At 38.3% G+C, this 15,274-nt stretch overlaps 2 protein-coding genes across 2 annotated transcripts in view; one reads left to right on the top strand and one right to left on the bottom strand.

Moving 5' to 3' along the window:
* Window positions 1-807: 807 nt before the first annotated feature.
* Window positions 808-12,926, bottom strand: LOC140953060 (probable tRNA (uracil-O(2)-)-methyltransferase). Its single transcript, XM_073402546.1, has 12 exons — window positions 12,491-12,926; window positions 11,929-12,064; window positions 10,828-11,065; window positions 10,199-10,267; window positions 9,651-9,758; window positions 8,410-8,481; window positions 8,184-8,290; window positions 7,324-7,384; window positions 5,462-5,584; window positions 3,698-4,238; window positions 1,346-1,462; window positions 808-1,094 (listed from the first exon to the last, which is right to left on the bottom strand). The coding sequence occupies exons 1-12, from the start codon at window positions 12,807-12,809 to the stop codon at window positions 856-858; spliced, it is 2,130 nt and encodes a 709-aa protein (XP_073258647.1). The 5' UTR covers window positions 12,810-12,926; the 3' UTR covers window positions 808-855.
* Window positions 12,927-13,029: 103 nt separating this feature from the next.
* Window positions 13,030-15,274, top strand: part of LOC140953093 (bridge-like lipid transfer protein family member 2) — a 54,781-nt gene continuing 52,536 nt past the window's right edge. The window contains 3 exon segments of the mRNA XM_073402591.1: window positions 13,030-13,166; window positions 14,482-14,605; window positions 15,067-15,116. Of these exon segments, the coding sequence (XP_073258692.1) occupies window positions 13,102-13,166; window positions 14,482-14,605; window positions 15,067-15,116 (239 nt within the window). The 5' untranslated portion in view covers window positions 13,030-13,101.

Genomic DNA, 15,274 nt, shown 5'->3' with positions numbered 1-15,274 from the left:
GTTAACTTTTTACTGGAATAGACCCGCCTTTACATAAACTGCCATGTTAAAGAGCAAGTAGCCTGTTCACAGACCCTCTATTTGGCGTTCAAAGTCCGTCGAGCGCGCGTGAAAAAATATAAACGGCAGGGGATTTATTGACCGCCAGCGCAAGGGGGTAGGGGTGGGGAAAGAAGAAACTGTATTTTATAATGGCGCAATACGCTTCCCACACGTTGGAATGTTTTCATTTTTACACAGAGAATGCATAAACCTACAAAAAAGGAGTAAACCTCATTTTTAGAGGTTGTTTTTTGTTCAACCAATCATAAGATTTGAAAACGATAGCCAAGAAAAGTTTACAATTTTACATATACCTCACATAATATTTCTGTTACTTAGACTCGAGAGAGATTTTATGTTGGTTAGAAAACAAGGGATTTATATACATGTTCCTTTGCGAAGATTTCGTAAAATTTGATGTTTAACCCAATCAGAAGTGTAGCAGGGGCAATAGTAAAGATAGCACCTTTTTTGCATTCCGACTTATTCAGTGCGTTTGGTTCTTTCCTTCTTATCTGGACCATTACTTAACATGGTAATTTTCTTCGTATGTCTTGTTTTGGGACGATTGTAACACCCAGGAGAAATTGGAATCAATGGTTATACAAATTTTTCAGAGGGTAAACAAGGTGCATTATGGTTTATAAAATGGACCGATATTTGAATTATTGTCTCTACGCTTCTGCTGTGATTCGAGATGTTGTGCGCAGTAAGGGATGCAAAACTCGCCAATCACCCTAGCGACTAAGTCAACAAGAAAAGTAATCAATTTGTTGCTGTTGTTTTTATTCTTATTGACAGGTACAAAAACGTCTAAAGGCTGCTGAGGTACTCAGCTGTAGGCCTTTCTTTGAGTTCATCTTCACTGTGCGCAAAAGGGCACTTTTCTACGGACACAGGGCACCCATCAGGATGATGCAAGTTAAACCAGCACAGGGACGTTTTCCATAACGCCTGGGATCTTCGCTGCTTTCTCGCCAGGTCACCTTTCCTTCCTCTTGGGATGAGAGTCTCTCGGGTCCAGTCCCTTATTTGAACAACTCCTCCCACGACTGTAAGATTAAAAAAAGGCTCGTTTGATGTAGTGCGTCAAACATAGTTCACCTTGCTGGCAAAAATAAACTTTTTAAGACTTTTCCTGTCCGGTTTAAAAGTAGAAAAGTCACAAACCTCCCTACAGAAATTTTTGAAAAAAATCGAACACCAATTTGCCATTGGGCACGCCCTAAATAATACCAAAAATCACTTGACCATGCACTGCTCACAGAAGTGCCTGTTTTGTTATCTAAACACTGGAACTTACCCTTGAAAATGTAATAATGGTTCCGTAATAATGTCTGAAGTCCTCCGCATTCATTCTTCAGTTGTAACAAAGTGCTTTTGTCAAACAATTTTGCCACTTCAGAAAGTCCCATTTCAACTGAAAATTTAAGAAACTTGCATAAGTTTGTACTCAAAAAGATTTCCTTTTGAAACGCGTTATTAAAAAAACGTTGAAGACTTCAATATGAAACGTGGAAGTTAACAAATGGATATACCTAATTCAATAAAGGTTGTTTTGGTAATTGAGCATTGGCCATTTGGGTATCACATCTCACTGCAATGATTAGCTTGAGTGACCACCAAACAATAGCTTTCCAGTGCGTAATTCCCAATGCCCAAAGCAACCTTCATCGAAACTGCTCTAAGGTTGTCAAAATTCTGTAACGAAAATGCTGAGTATTCTGGCCTTGAGTGGAAGTGACGGTGGAGGTGGGTGACCTTGTTTTGATAGTATTCTTCGTTCTTTTTAAATGTGTATCACGCAAAGTAACTGCCAGCCAGCTTCCACTCAAAGACCTGGCCAGTTAAAGTTCAAGCCTAGTTGCTCTTCATTCAAGGCTAACATTAACAAATCTCTAAATGCATTGACCAAATTACTTTCGGCACGAACTCTGCTGCAACCAATAATAATAGTGATGAATTTATATATTATTGATATCTAGTATATTACTAGTCAGTTTGATTAGTCATCCTTTTATCTTTCATTTGCTTTGTCTAAGAGCCTGTTTACATGGAGTGGGGGACCCCGGTCTCGTGGGGTAGGTTTCTTTTGTGTTGTGTCCCCCAGAGCGTGAAAACAAAAGAAACCAACCCCACTAGACCGGGGTACCCCATGTAAACAGGGTCTAAGTTAACTTTATTGCAATTTATATACTTATTTTTACATAGTCATCTTAAGCTCATCTATATATTCACGTATTATTTGTATTTATAATTATTTATATTAGGATATATTTTTAGATGTTAATTCATTATAGTGTAGAGTAGATAGCAGGCCCACATCAGCAATAGCTGCCATTTATTCAACCTGCTTTATCAAATAAAAGATGTACGTATGTAGACTAGGTTGCTTAGCATTGATTAGGCCACTGTCGAAATACAGCTATTTCAAGAAAGGTTGTCGGAAAAAGTGCACGCGACAATCTCAAAAGGTATTGTGGGTTGTTTTGAGTGCACTGTTCCTTAAAGAAATTTGAAAGAATGGCATGAAAGGGCATGAACGAATGTTTACGAGTGCTAAATGAACGCATCAAAAGTGGGTTCGACAACTATAGTTTCACGAACAGTGTATTCATCATATCCCATATTACCTTTCGGGATTGTCATCTGCACATTTTTTCTGACAACCTTTCTCGAAATAGCTGTATTAATATGATAGCGAGTCTGAGAGGACATTCCCGTATCACTGATCCCTGGAAGATCTCCAGTGAAGAAAGCCATGCAACTTCCATAACGTGTAGTACGTGTCCTACCGCAAGTCAGCCGGATTGTGCTAAATAAAAGCTCATTTTATTGTAAAATTCATTTTATTTGATGCCGGGTGATCGATCTTCGTCCTAATTAACCTTAATTAAGCTAATTAACCTTATGTCCTCAAGGGTGAGTCGGTCGTAGACGTCCATACAAGTGGGGGCAACATTTTTTGGTTAACTTGAAAGGCCCGGGGGGGGACGGACTGCGCATATGAAAGGGGTGGGGATGCTCGTCGTCTCGCTTAGGGGTATAAATTTCGGATTTTGGTCTCATTTAGAGTGTTCTGGGCAAAACTCCATGATATTTAGCCGGGAAGGTCTTGTTTAGGGTTGCACGCAAAAAAGATTGAAATATATATATTGTCTGTGTTTTAACACGGTCTCTTTTAGGGGTCAAAAAAAGCTTGACCCACGCCCAGATCATTCTCCTTTAGGGGTTTAATTCAAAATTTCCGACGAGCATCCCCACCCCTTTCATATAAGTTTCCCCCCACCCCGGGTTGAAAGGCTAGCTGATGGCTTAAAGGTCCTTTATTGGAACGCCGCTAAAACAGCACTGCAGAAGTGAACAGAGCTTTCCTCTTTCCGACTAGATCATTGAACTGGAAAAAGGCGGTTCTTGAGTTGCCTGTCACTATAAAGTGACATTAGAGATCACAGACATTCTAATATCCGAAGCACGCTGGAAACGGAGTATATGCTTCTTGAGCACATCCCAGTTGGCATTTCCAGACACAAATCTGGCATAAGCCTACTCAGAATAGCTTTTATTCTTTGGGCTTTTTCACATCATTTGTGGCCATCAAAGTTTTAATCTAGGACAAAATTAGACTTCAACCTATTTGCAACTATGTAATTACCTCCTCTTCTCCAACTAGTTGAAGAACTGCAAGAAGGTTGGCTCGTGTCAACCGCTGAAGTAGTGTCAGTTTTAAGTGAAACACCCAAAAGTTTCCTAGCCACTGTATTAACAATAAAATCTTTAAGTGACTGATCCAGGGAGGTACAGTTCCGCATTGGTTCCTTTGCTGGGCGGGGCTGGAAAGTGGATGACGACACTATGGTAGAATTTGATTGATGGTCGAAGCTCTCACTTTGACGAATGTTGTTGCAAGAAACTGCACAACTCAAAACGCTTTGCTTTTGTTCACGTCCATCAATTTCCAGACAGTTCATGTCTTCCGGGTTTTCATGAGAAAGCGGCCCTGTGGTTCGGCGGGAGCTCTTGTGGGGAGGCTCTATCATATCTTTTTCTTCGGTAGATGTCCTTGGAGCAAGGGTGTCTGGAATAACACAAGAGTCAACGTCACACCCTCTTTGTAGTATCATATCCTTAATTACTTTGTCTCTGAGGACTTGATTCTCTTTGGGATACGTTCTAACTCTTCCGATCTGACATATCTGAAAAAGAAGTCGAAAACTGGGCCGTCAATACCTAGGTATTACCCTGCGATCAACCGGGGCCAGAGCGCCCCAGAGAGCTTGATCGCCGCCTAATACCTAGTGCACTATATTTCCGGGGTCAATTTAATACAAACCTTTACAAGTGTAACTGTTGTGATGTGCTCATGATTTCACTAATCACCTCTCTATTCACTCAATAGGGCCATTTATACGGGGGCAATTATGACGCGTCCTGCATAAGACAGGTTTAAGGGGCGGTAAAACGGGTAACAAAACACGTGTAACGTGTTCTGCGACTTTGCTGCAAAACGAGTTAAATAGTGATCAGAAGTTGCGCGTTTTACGACCCACGAAAACAAAACCTTGTAACCTTATTCGTTGCAAGACAGGTTCAAACGTGGGTGGTAAAACGCGCAACATCGCAGCAATGCACTGTAGCTAAGAAAGGACGTCATGTTTTGCTCCGTTGCACGGGAGGTTAGCGTTTGCGTTCCTCATATAAATAGCCCTGCTAAGGACAAAGTACAGTGTATAGAGCGTTTTCACATGTGACGTCACGGCGGCCATATTAGAGAGATTAAAGAGAGATTAAGATTTACGTTTACGGCATACGGCAAACGGCAAACGTCAGTTGAGAATTTCTCAGAATAGAAAATAAGCAGATAAAAACAGTCCAGAACGATTCTTGTGGACAAAACTGGCATAAAACTACTTATTTTTGTGTAGAAACAATAAACAGTAAACGAAAAATAAGGAGAAAACTTTGTCACGTGGTACAAATTCACGTTTGCCGTTTGGCGTAAACGTGAATCTTAATCTCTCTTAAGATTCACGTTTACGGCATACGGCAAACGGCAAACGTCAGTTGAAAATTTCTCAGGATAGAAAATAAGCAGATAAAAACAGTCCAGAACGATTCTTGTGGATAAAACTGGCATAAAACTACTTATTTTTGTGTAGAAGCAATAAACAATAAACGAAAAATAAGGGGGAAAACTTGGTCACGTGGTACAAATTCACGTTTGCCGTTTGGCGTAAACGTGAATCTTAATCTCTCTATTGGTGTTCCAAAACAATAAAACGGCGGCCATGTTGGTGTCCCAAACCAATCCCGTGGGAGTTGAACTCTTTTCTTATGTAAACGCTTTCGTTTGTTCTAATAAATTTGCATAGCTGCTGGCCACGTGAGTGAAAACGCTCTATTACTCTATATAATGTACCCTTTTGGTTGATGGAATCCTCAGGGAATCCTCTTCTACTTGAAAGCCACATGTTTCTCCCACTTCATGTATAAAATCCAGGTATCCCCTATACTGCGGTACCTTATTGCTTCGCCTCACAAACTTAAAGGAGAACACATATATCAAAATGACTTGAAAGTTAAGACTTCTCTCCAGGGGCCCGTTTCTCGAAAGTCCCGATAATTAACGGGCCCGTAAAGCTGTTGTTGTTTACATGCAAGATAGAGGTTTCAATAGTTTTGCATCTAACATGATTAAACTATCAGTTAATGAAACAAAATGGAGTAGTTTGCCAGCCAGGATCCGCGCTTTTATTCTTTATATTTCGATTTGAAAATTTGATTTCGGGCCCGAAACGTTACCGGGGCTTTCGAGAAACGGGTCCCAGGGGGTCCGTTTCTCGAAAGCCCCGGTAACTTTACGGGCCCGAAATCAAATATTCAAATCGAAATTTAAAGAATAAGAGCGCCTGTCCTGGCTAGCAAACTACTCCATTTTGTCCATAAACTGATAATTTTATCATGTTAGATGAAAAACTACTGAAACCTCAATCTTTAATGTAAACGGAGACAGCTTACCGGGCCCGTTAATAATCGGGACTTTCGAGAAACGGGTCCCAGAGCCCTAAAGTAACAACGTGTTGTCATGGAGAAAAGCTCCGTGTTAGCACATACAGTCGAACTTCCATGTGCGACTATCTCTCGTAAGCGACCACCTATCCAAAATACAAAAAATTTTTCCCAGTCAAACTAGCCATATAATTAGAACCACTCGTAATCGACCGCGACCAATATTTGGCCTGACGATTTTATAATTTTCCATTATTTTTTAACCCTTTAAGCCCCGATATCCACATATAAATTCTCCATACTTATCCTCATACATTTCCTTAAAAAAAATAGTTGAGAAAGTTTAAAAACAGATCAAAGCATTCTCTCTTTGGTGATCATATTATTAATTCTCATAACTTTATCTCTTGACAATCTATGGATATTGTTAGGAGAAAATTGATGTTGGTCACCATTGGGACTTAAAGGGTTAACCTCTTGTAAGCGACCACTTGACGCATGATGTGGTCTCTTTCTTTGCTGTATGTAATACGCCACTCCGAGAATAAACTGATACCTTTCAGTGGCAACATGGAACTACACGTATACGTAACTTAGAAATTGCAAGTTATAAATTCTCTGCCAAAACGTAGATGTGTCGGGACCTCTTCTCGGAAGAGGTTCGCGTTGGTGAAATTCTCGTAAGCGACCACTAAATCTTCGAATTTGGGGTGGTCGCTCACGGAACGAGGTTCGATTGAATAGGCACGACTGGGAAGGGACTGGTAACCACATTCGGTTAACTCTCAGACCTTACGATCCGACAACGGCGACGTCTATGAAAACGTCACTGAAAAATAGACCTCGCAACCTTTTAAACTTTTTCGCGATTGTTACAAGTCGCCCAGTTACTTAAAAGAAGGGAATTTTGGTTGGAGCTGAGGAGAGGGGGAAGCACCCGTGCTCAGACAGAGATGGTTGACTACTATCGCTTTGCCGTTCCCGCTCTCAAGTAAACTTAAAATTTGGTCATTTCAGCAAACAAATGTACAAAAAAGCGTGATGCACGTGCAGAGTTATCGTCTTGATCATTAAAACTATTGCTTTTTTCACGTTCTCCTTGCCGTCGCCGTCGTAGTTTGGTAAGGTCCCTATTGATAGGTGGTGACGGCACAGTGTGGTGTTTGGTTCCTGAATCCCTGAAGTTAATTGTATGAGATGTCTGAAAAAGGGCCCATTTAGCGAGATATGGGGTTTACAATCTTATAATATACCTCTAGCTGATATAATTACCTTGCAATTGAAGTCAAACAAGCAACATGGCAACACAAAATATCGCGTCGTGTAAGACGATCTATAGTAAAAGAATTCAATAGTTGGAAATTCTTTCAGACTCATGCTACGTACAGCAGAAGCCAGTCGACGACCAAATGCAAAGAATAGTAGACACTGCTTCCTAAGGATTTTCTGAAGTGGTATAATTAAAATGCTACTACTTTAGCATGTTATTATGTCGCGGTTAGTACGAAAAGAGTGTTCTTACGACTAGAGGCAAAAGTGAGCGGGAGTTGCCCTCACGTCCCTCTTGTTTGGCCCGCAAAGATTAGTGGGTTAAACACTCTCACCACTGAGCTATGGAGGAACTCATGATGAACTATGCCCCTTTTTTGTTTCTACAACTTTTGTTCGAAAAACTCCACCATAAAATCAGAATTGACTCCGATGTAAAGAAATTTGTACCTGGCCACGAGTGAGGTAAAGTTGTACTTGTCACATTCATTGAAACATTGTCATGTTACGCCCTTCCCAAATGTCGATTCGTGTATCACCCATTTGAAAATGAACGCGAATCTCAACATTGGGGAAAGAGAGAAGAAGTATGCACAGGGATAAGTTGGTTGACAAGGCGTGACATGAGAAATCTTCAGTTTCAACCCAATGTTCAAAGAAATTTGGTGAGTATTGTGGCATCTTTGGCAAAAAGTGCGGAAAGCTCACTAAGAGAGCAACTTTGTCATTTACAAGTAAATACTTCGCTAACGTCAAGTTCCTTAGCGAAAAAATACGCGTTATAGCTAGGCAACCCAATGAACTAGACAGCCGTGCCGGACAAAGCCCCTTTAAGCATGATTTTGTGTAGATAGTTAACTTGCCTTGCTGCCATGACTGGTATCCATGGGGTTAGCTCATCCGAGTGATTCCCAATCAGCCAATCAACATCAGGAAATAAACCAGCTCCTGTTGGATCTAATGCTCTTTCCTACCAATATAAAAACAACAAAAGCAGTTGTCGCTACACTGTCTGCTTACTTTGTTTCAATGTCAATAATCAGCCGCTCAGAAAGCCTGTTTATACGTGAAGCTGATATATATATTAACCTGTAGATTCGTTTTTCCACCATACAAATTCCAGATTTTACGGCGACGCACATCAATGCCTGTTCCTGGGTGCTGTAATAAAGTAAAAGGTGATAAATAATTAACACAAAATAACGTTACTTTCAAGCCATCTACTTATTTGCAAGGGAAATAACATATCCCAACTATTGCACAATCCAAGAAGGGTAGCCTATTATTTTTTTACTGTAGAAGCACTGAAGCATTCGCAAAAACGGTTTCATCTTGTTGACATAGCACTTATTTAAGGATGACGCTTGGAAATTTTCCTTCTTCCCCTTGTTTTGTACAAACTAACTACGAACAGCACGACTGATGAACAGGGGCGGATCTAGAGGGAGGGAGCAGGGGGTGCACCCCCCACCCCCCTGAGATGACCTGCCGTTTTCTAATACAACTGGTATTCTGCCAAAAAAAAAACTATGTGGTTGATTGGTGTTGAAGTAGAGCAAGAGACGAGTGCACCCCCTTCTAAAAAAAATCCTGGATCCGCCCCTGTAGAAATATATACCGCTTCTTTAAGCTGCCTGTCTGGGCCACATGCTAATTATTTTAATGAAACAAATCAACAATATTCTTTTTTATCTTCTGTTTTAAAAAAATGCCTAAAAATAAATAAACCCGTAACGTTAAGTTATTTATTATTCAACAGATGCCTTGAATTTGTTTTATAAAACTCCATCTAAAATTCCCATGTGCATGCCCCGTGCATGAGCAAAGCAAACTCGTCTAAAATTTGCAGCATTGCATATTACCACAGAGCAAAAACTACGCTAAAATCACTGTCTCAAAAACCAGCAACTGCCAAAGGCCTCCGTTTCAGTGTTTTGAAATACTTTGTCTTAGCGTTCTGCTGACATAGCCTAATAGCGTCAGTAGCATTTGCTGTCTGGGTTTCTATGGTCGCCATTGCTCCCATAATGCACCGCGGGCTATGAAACATGAATCATTCTTTACCGAAGCAACCTTAATTGAAATTGGTGTATAAAGCTAAGAGGAAGGTGAAATAATGTTGGTAACTGCCAGTTACATTAAAGAAGTCATGTATTTTGCATGTACCACCGTTTCTATTACATTGTTTCAACAACATCCAAAAGCACTGTTATTTCCTGCATTAATAATTTCAAAATGGAGTAAATATTATTGACTATTGATACTTTGGCAGACCATTCATTTTTTATATAAGCACTGGTTACCAAACAACCACAAAACTTCAGCTTTACCCCCTCTTTGCTGAGTATATGGACAAGCAAGCCATTTCCACATCCAAGGTCAACAAAACTCTGTTTTAATTCTAGGTTTAATTTTCTTCTCTCTTCTTCCCAAAGAACCTACAAGAAATCAATTTACACCACAGATTAGATACCAAACTGCATATTTTGCATCCTTGTCTTACAATATCACTATCCAGTTAGCACTCACTGTGGAATGAGGTTGAAGTGGGATTGGACAATTTCATATAAATCAATGATTTTTGTCAACCCAAGCCAAGTTGAAGGAGTCTGTAAATATCAATTCAGGTAAAAAAGGACAAAGTACCAAAATTTCAATAGTGATATTTTTTGATTGTGTACCAGTTTTTCATAGTTTTTACTGCCACCCAAAGTGGTGGTATTAGCTTGATAATATTGTTCCAGCTTGTTAATATGTGGTTACAACTCAGAAACACTCACAAATTATTTAGATACTTCACTCATCAATTCTCTGAAGATCAATCACCTCTTGTTGATGTCACTGTGAGAGTAACTAAATTAACTGTTTACTTGCTTACCAACAAGTATGAAGCTATAGCAATATCTTCATAAACAAACTTTTGAGGATCTGTCCTCTCAGGCCAGATCTAGGGAAAGAGGAAACTGAGTTAACATAAAATGATATTCACCCATAGTTGTAAGTAGTATTATAACTTACAACAATGGGGGGATTCATTTGCAGTACATGCGTGTAGCTGTGACATTTCTTCATTGGAATTTCATATTGTTTTTAAGCTCATAAGGAACAACAACAAAAACATTTCCAAGGAGTAAATGTTATTGCCATACATGTATGCCACAAAAGAGTCCTCCCTATGTATTTCATCTGGAGTATACTGTAAAAGAGCTATTGTATTATGCCAGGGATGGAGAAATATTAATTTCAGTACTTAGACAAACCATTACCTTGGAAAAGGTGACACTAGCTAGGTACAAAATACAACCACTGTACCTGACTAAAAAAAATAAAGACAAAACTCAAGAGAAAAAAGTTATTTTTTAGTTCAGTTTTTGTAGTTCTAAACAACTTTTAACAGATACTTCAGTATTTTCGATACAGTATCTCACAGAAAAGAATGGCCTTTATTTTAGCTTCCATATCACGATAAGAGTTTTACTGGTAGTTTAAGAACATACACCTTGATACCTTAACAAGCTTTTCACCATAATCTTGTTTTAATCTGTGATATAACAGAGTGTACTGATCAAGAGGGACAAGTCTGAGTGACCCTTTGCTGCTTTTACCATCTGGTTGTATTTCCTCTGCCCACTTGCACAGTTTAGGAAGTAAGTGATCTTGCAACCACTGAATTGTGGGACATAACACACCATCTCTTCTACCATCATTAACAGTCGTTTTATCGTCCCTCAGAAGTAGTGACACTCTTAAGGGCAAAACATAACAAATATGTTAAAAATGATATCACCAATTACCAGTAATCACACTGAAATTAATAAAGTGAGTTAGAAATTCCAGTACTTGTCTTCTCACATGGTGGACAATGTGTGTGATATATCACGTGGTAATTATAACTAATTCAAAATATTTCTTTGTTTCAAATTACCTCAAAATCCCCTGGCTAAAATTACTGCGTTACCAGCTACTGTTGACCAAATTTGGAAGATGCTTGCCATATCTGATAAAATGACGTCAACAGTATAGGCTAATGCCAGAAAAAAAGGGATGGTAACAAGGAGCCCATGGAAATGATGTAGCATTAGTTCGGTTGCTTTTGTACAGCTGAAGAAAATGGTGGAAAAATTCACACTATTTGCAAAGAAGAAATAGCTGCACTTCTGCCTAAAATCATAGTGAGAACAGCCAGAATACAAGTCAATAGATGACAACTGCTATTTGAAGAAAATCTGCTAAGCTTAACATCCCTTTATATCCTTAATTCGCCGAGGAACAGACAAATAAAGACAGACATGACATCCATCGTGGTATGTATGTTTTACTGAATAATGATAATAAAATATATTATTTATTATTGGTTTCTGCTTTTGTATGATCTGAAGAATAATTATGCAGATCTTGGAGGGTATTATCCGTCTTGGCCTTCAGGTTCAGAGGCTAATGCTTGGCAGCTAGTCCCAAAAATCACCTGCTTGTAATGTACGAATTCTCTACCCAAACCATTGTTCTGTAATGGCTCAAAGAGAGAGACTAACTCATTGCAGTCTTATAGTCACTGGCCACAAGTGAGAGAGCACAGTTGTAAAAAAGGTAACTTTCAAGGGATTTTACCTTGCAAGGTTTTCTTCAGCAAGAGGCTCATAAAAAAGGCAATATGACTCTGATTCGCTTAACCAATCCTGGTACTTATCTTTCTCCAACACTTTAGGTGAAAGAGGAAAAAAGTAAACTCTCCTCTCACTTTTTTCTGAAAATAATAAATAATAAGAGACATTGTTGTCACCATGAAAACAAAATTATTATAAATTGTACTTAAAATAATGATAATCATCGTTATTTTTGACTGACCAATAACACTAACAGAAGGATTAGTTGAGTATGACTTAAGACTTTACCGTGGTCAAGTGACTGAGATAGCGATGTAATGTTCAGTTTCCAATAACAATGATTATAATAATAATGATAACGACAATGATAGATCATCATGATGATGATAGCTCTTTTATTTACTCTTGGATGTATTTGTAGCAATAGGACTAGGGGGGCTGAACAATTGACCTAAAAAAAAACATTTTTCGCCTCAAGAAATAGTATGAAATTGCTACATGCATAATAAATCTATGGGGTTGTAAGGAAATCTTACCAACGTGTTAAATGTTATAATACTTCTTACCTATAAATACCAATTCAAAAATTGGATCTCTCTTATCGAGCTGTCGAGGTAACAATTTTCTGAGTGTAATCGAATTTCCTTCCTCATCATCTGCTGGATCTGGAAAAGAATCCTTTCCTGGAATTTCGAATATATCAGTTTCCCCCTTACTTAAACATATTTTTTCTCCGATTTCTGATTTTTTCGATGTATCACTGGCAAAGCTCCCTTGTAGCGATTGTGTATGTAGCAGTTGTTGCCTCTGATCAGCAAAAAAACACGCAAGATCTTTTTCTGTCAAATGCTCAAAAGGTGCTTTCTTTACAATAAGCGCACCCATAAGACGTCGATTGATAACATGTGGTTTTTCTATCCATACATCTAAAGCTTTTAAGAAACCAGAAAAGTCCGCTTTGGTATTGTTTGAATAGACGTTTTTCCACAACACCTCGTCCGCCATCTTGGATGAATTGCGACCAGTTTACCAAACAGTTGCGCCGTTGTGCACTCAGCGGGTATTTCGTTATTCTTATGCGCAAAATGGGACTGCGCACCTTATCAAAACAATATGGCGGTCGCAGAATTTAAATTTTGAAGGGCTCGGAGGTGCTATTTATTAGACATGCTTTATTATGATACTGCTTTATAGCTTGGGGATAATTCTCCTTCTTCTTTTGGCGGCTATCTTCTTTGGAAGGTGCGTTATGATGTACACAATCGATGGACAAATTTTGCCTAAACTTGTTGTTTCTTCGTGATCGATATTTTTTTTATGGCTTGGTTTTATTTTTTGTTAAACTTTGTAAAGAGTTATGGTAACGATGATCGTATCTAAAAAACAATTACAATTTAACTGTGTTAACACCCAATATTTATAAATCGATTATCTGATAAATTACTGTAGTTTTAATATTGCATGGAAAAGCTGCAGGATCTGAGTAGCGTTTGCTTAATTCGCACAACTTTGCAGTGGCAGCTGACAACCTCAGCCCCACTAGCACAAACCACAAAGCTTAATTAAAGAAAAATAATTTAAAACCACCAAGCTCCAATATAATCAAGCTTTGAACACTTTAGGAAGAATACTAAGTTTTTCTATAAAATTCGTTTAGATGATTTAGGGGTTTGTGTGTAGTTGCAATTAGTTTTCCTTGTACCGCATGACTTTTACGCGATGTTGTGGGAAGGTTTTAGCCTGTGCAATAGTAGTAAAAACAATATATAACAATACATACTTGGTTTTAACCATTGATTATAATACAATCTGGCAAAATAATTGACACATACTACTTTTTTCTTTCACCTTATCAAGTCTAAGAGCCATTTTTTCATTGTTTCCTTACTTGAGGTATATTTCTTGTTAGGCTCATAAGCTTATTTTTCGCTGATTCCCCAGTAATGATGCATATTTTCAACTACATATTTCTAGTTAACTTTGTATGGCATTACTTTTCATTGGTCACAAAAAACCCACAAAGCTTCAAAACTCATTTCAGAAGATCATAGCTTATATTTTATAGATGTTACAGGTCAAAATTGAATTCAGATAAAAAAAATTTTAAGTAGGTTGATTCTCAACTCCCTTTGTGTCCTAGCCCTTAAACAGGAGTAATGGGGCTAGGAGATAAAAGAATTTGAGAATCAACCTAGGTTAAGGTTTAATAAAAAATTTTAACTCGAATTTAATTTTGACCTGCAACATAGACACTGGTGAAGAAATGCAAAAAAAATTATTTTCATATTTCAATGGATTTTCACTTTCTATGACCAGCTGTTTTTCAGCTACTTCTATTATCCAGGCCCTGGTTGTTCAAACATTGGATAGCGCTACCCACCGGATAAATCACTATCCAGGGGATAAGTATTAAGGAAAACGATTGCGTTATCCACTGGTCAGATTTTTATCCCGTGGATAGTGCTTAATCCGATGTTTGAACAACTGGGACCAGATCTCTTACTGCTACTAACTGGGGATAATTTTTAAAATGTATGTATTTTCACTTTGTTTCTAGATTTTTTGCCTGGTTAGTTGAAATTGCTGCTCAATATTTCTTTCATTTGGATCTTAAGCTTGATGCCCTTGGCTTATTTGCTTTAAGTGGTATTGAGATTACATTAAGAAATGGGGTTAAAATTGTAAGTTGAAAACCTTCATGCTGTTATTTGTTGTGGTAATTTTCAGGGGCTTTTGTAGTTTAACAAGAAGGCTGAGGTTGCAAAAGGAAGAGGATGCAAAAAGAACAGCCAATTAATTTAAAAAGTGGGCAAATGTGTTATGATGTGGAATAATTTAAGGAAGAAGTGGTTGAATTTAGGAAAGAAGGAATGAATAATGTTTGTGAAAAAAGAGAGTGGGACTGGAAGAGTGGGTGGGAAAAAATGAAGGAATAAGAAAGGGAGGAGAAAAGAAGTAAGAGAAAAGTAGAGGGGAAGGAAGCATGTCAGGAAAAAGGGATAGCTAAGAAGTATATGAATGAATATAGGGGAGGGAAGGCTGTTCAGAGAAGAAAGCAAAGATGATGGATCTTTATATGATAAATTATTAAAAATGTACTGTTAAGTAGCTTACAGTTGCTGTTATTACCTCAAATCAATAGGAAATAGAAAAAATATGTTTACACTGCAAGTGGACTCTGAGTGATTCAAAGTAAGTTTTTATGTTTTAAAAAATTTCTATAGAGATTTTGTTGTGTTTTTAATCTGCCCATTGGTGTGCCCCTGCAGGGATTTCACCCAAAAGGCAAAATCCCAAGGAGGCATCCTAGTAGCTCGCGCATGTATATATATTTTGTAAAATCCAACTAG

Source organism: Porites lutea, chromosome 11 (genome assembly GCF_958299795.1).
Source record: "Porites lutea chromosome 11, jaPorLute2.1, whole genome shotgun sequence".
Classification (NCBI taxonomy): Eukaryota; Metazoa; Cnidaria; class Anthozoa; order Scleractinia; family Poritidae; genus Porites; species Porites lutea.
This window is presented reverse-complemented; position numbering and strand designations above follow the sequence as displayed.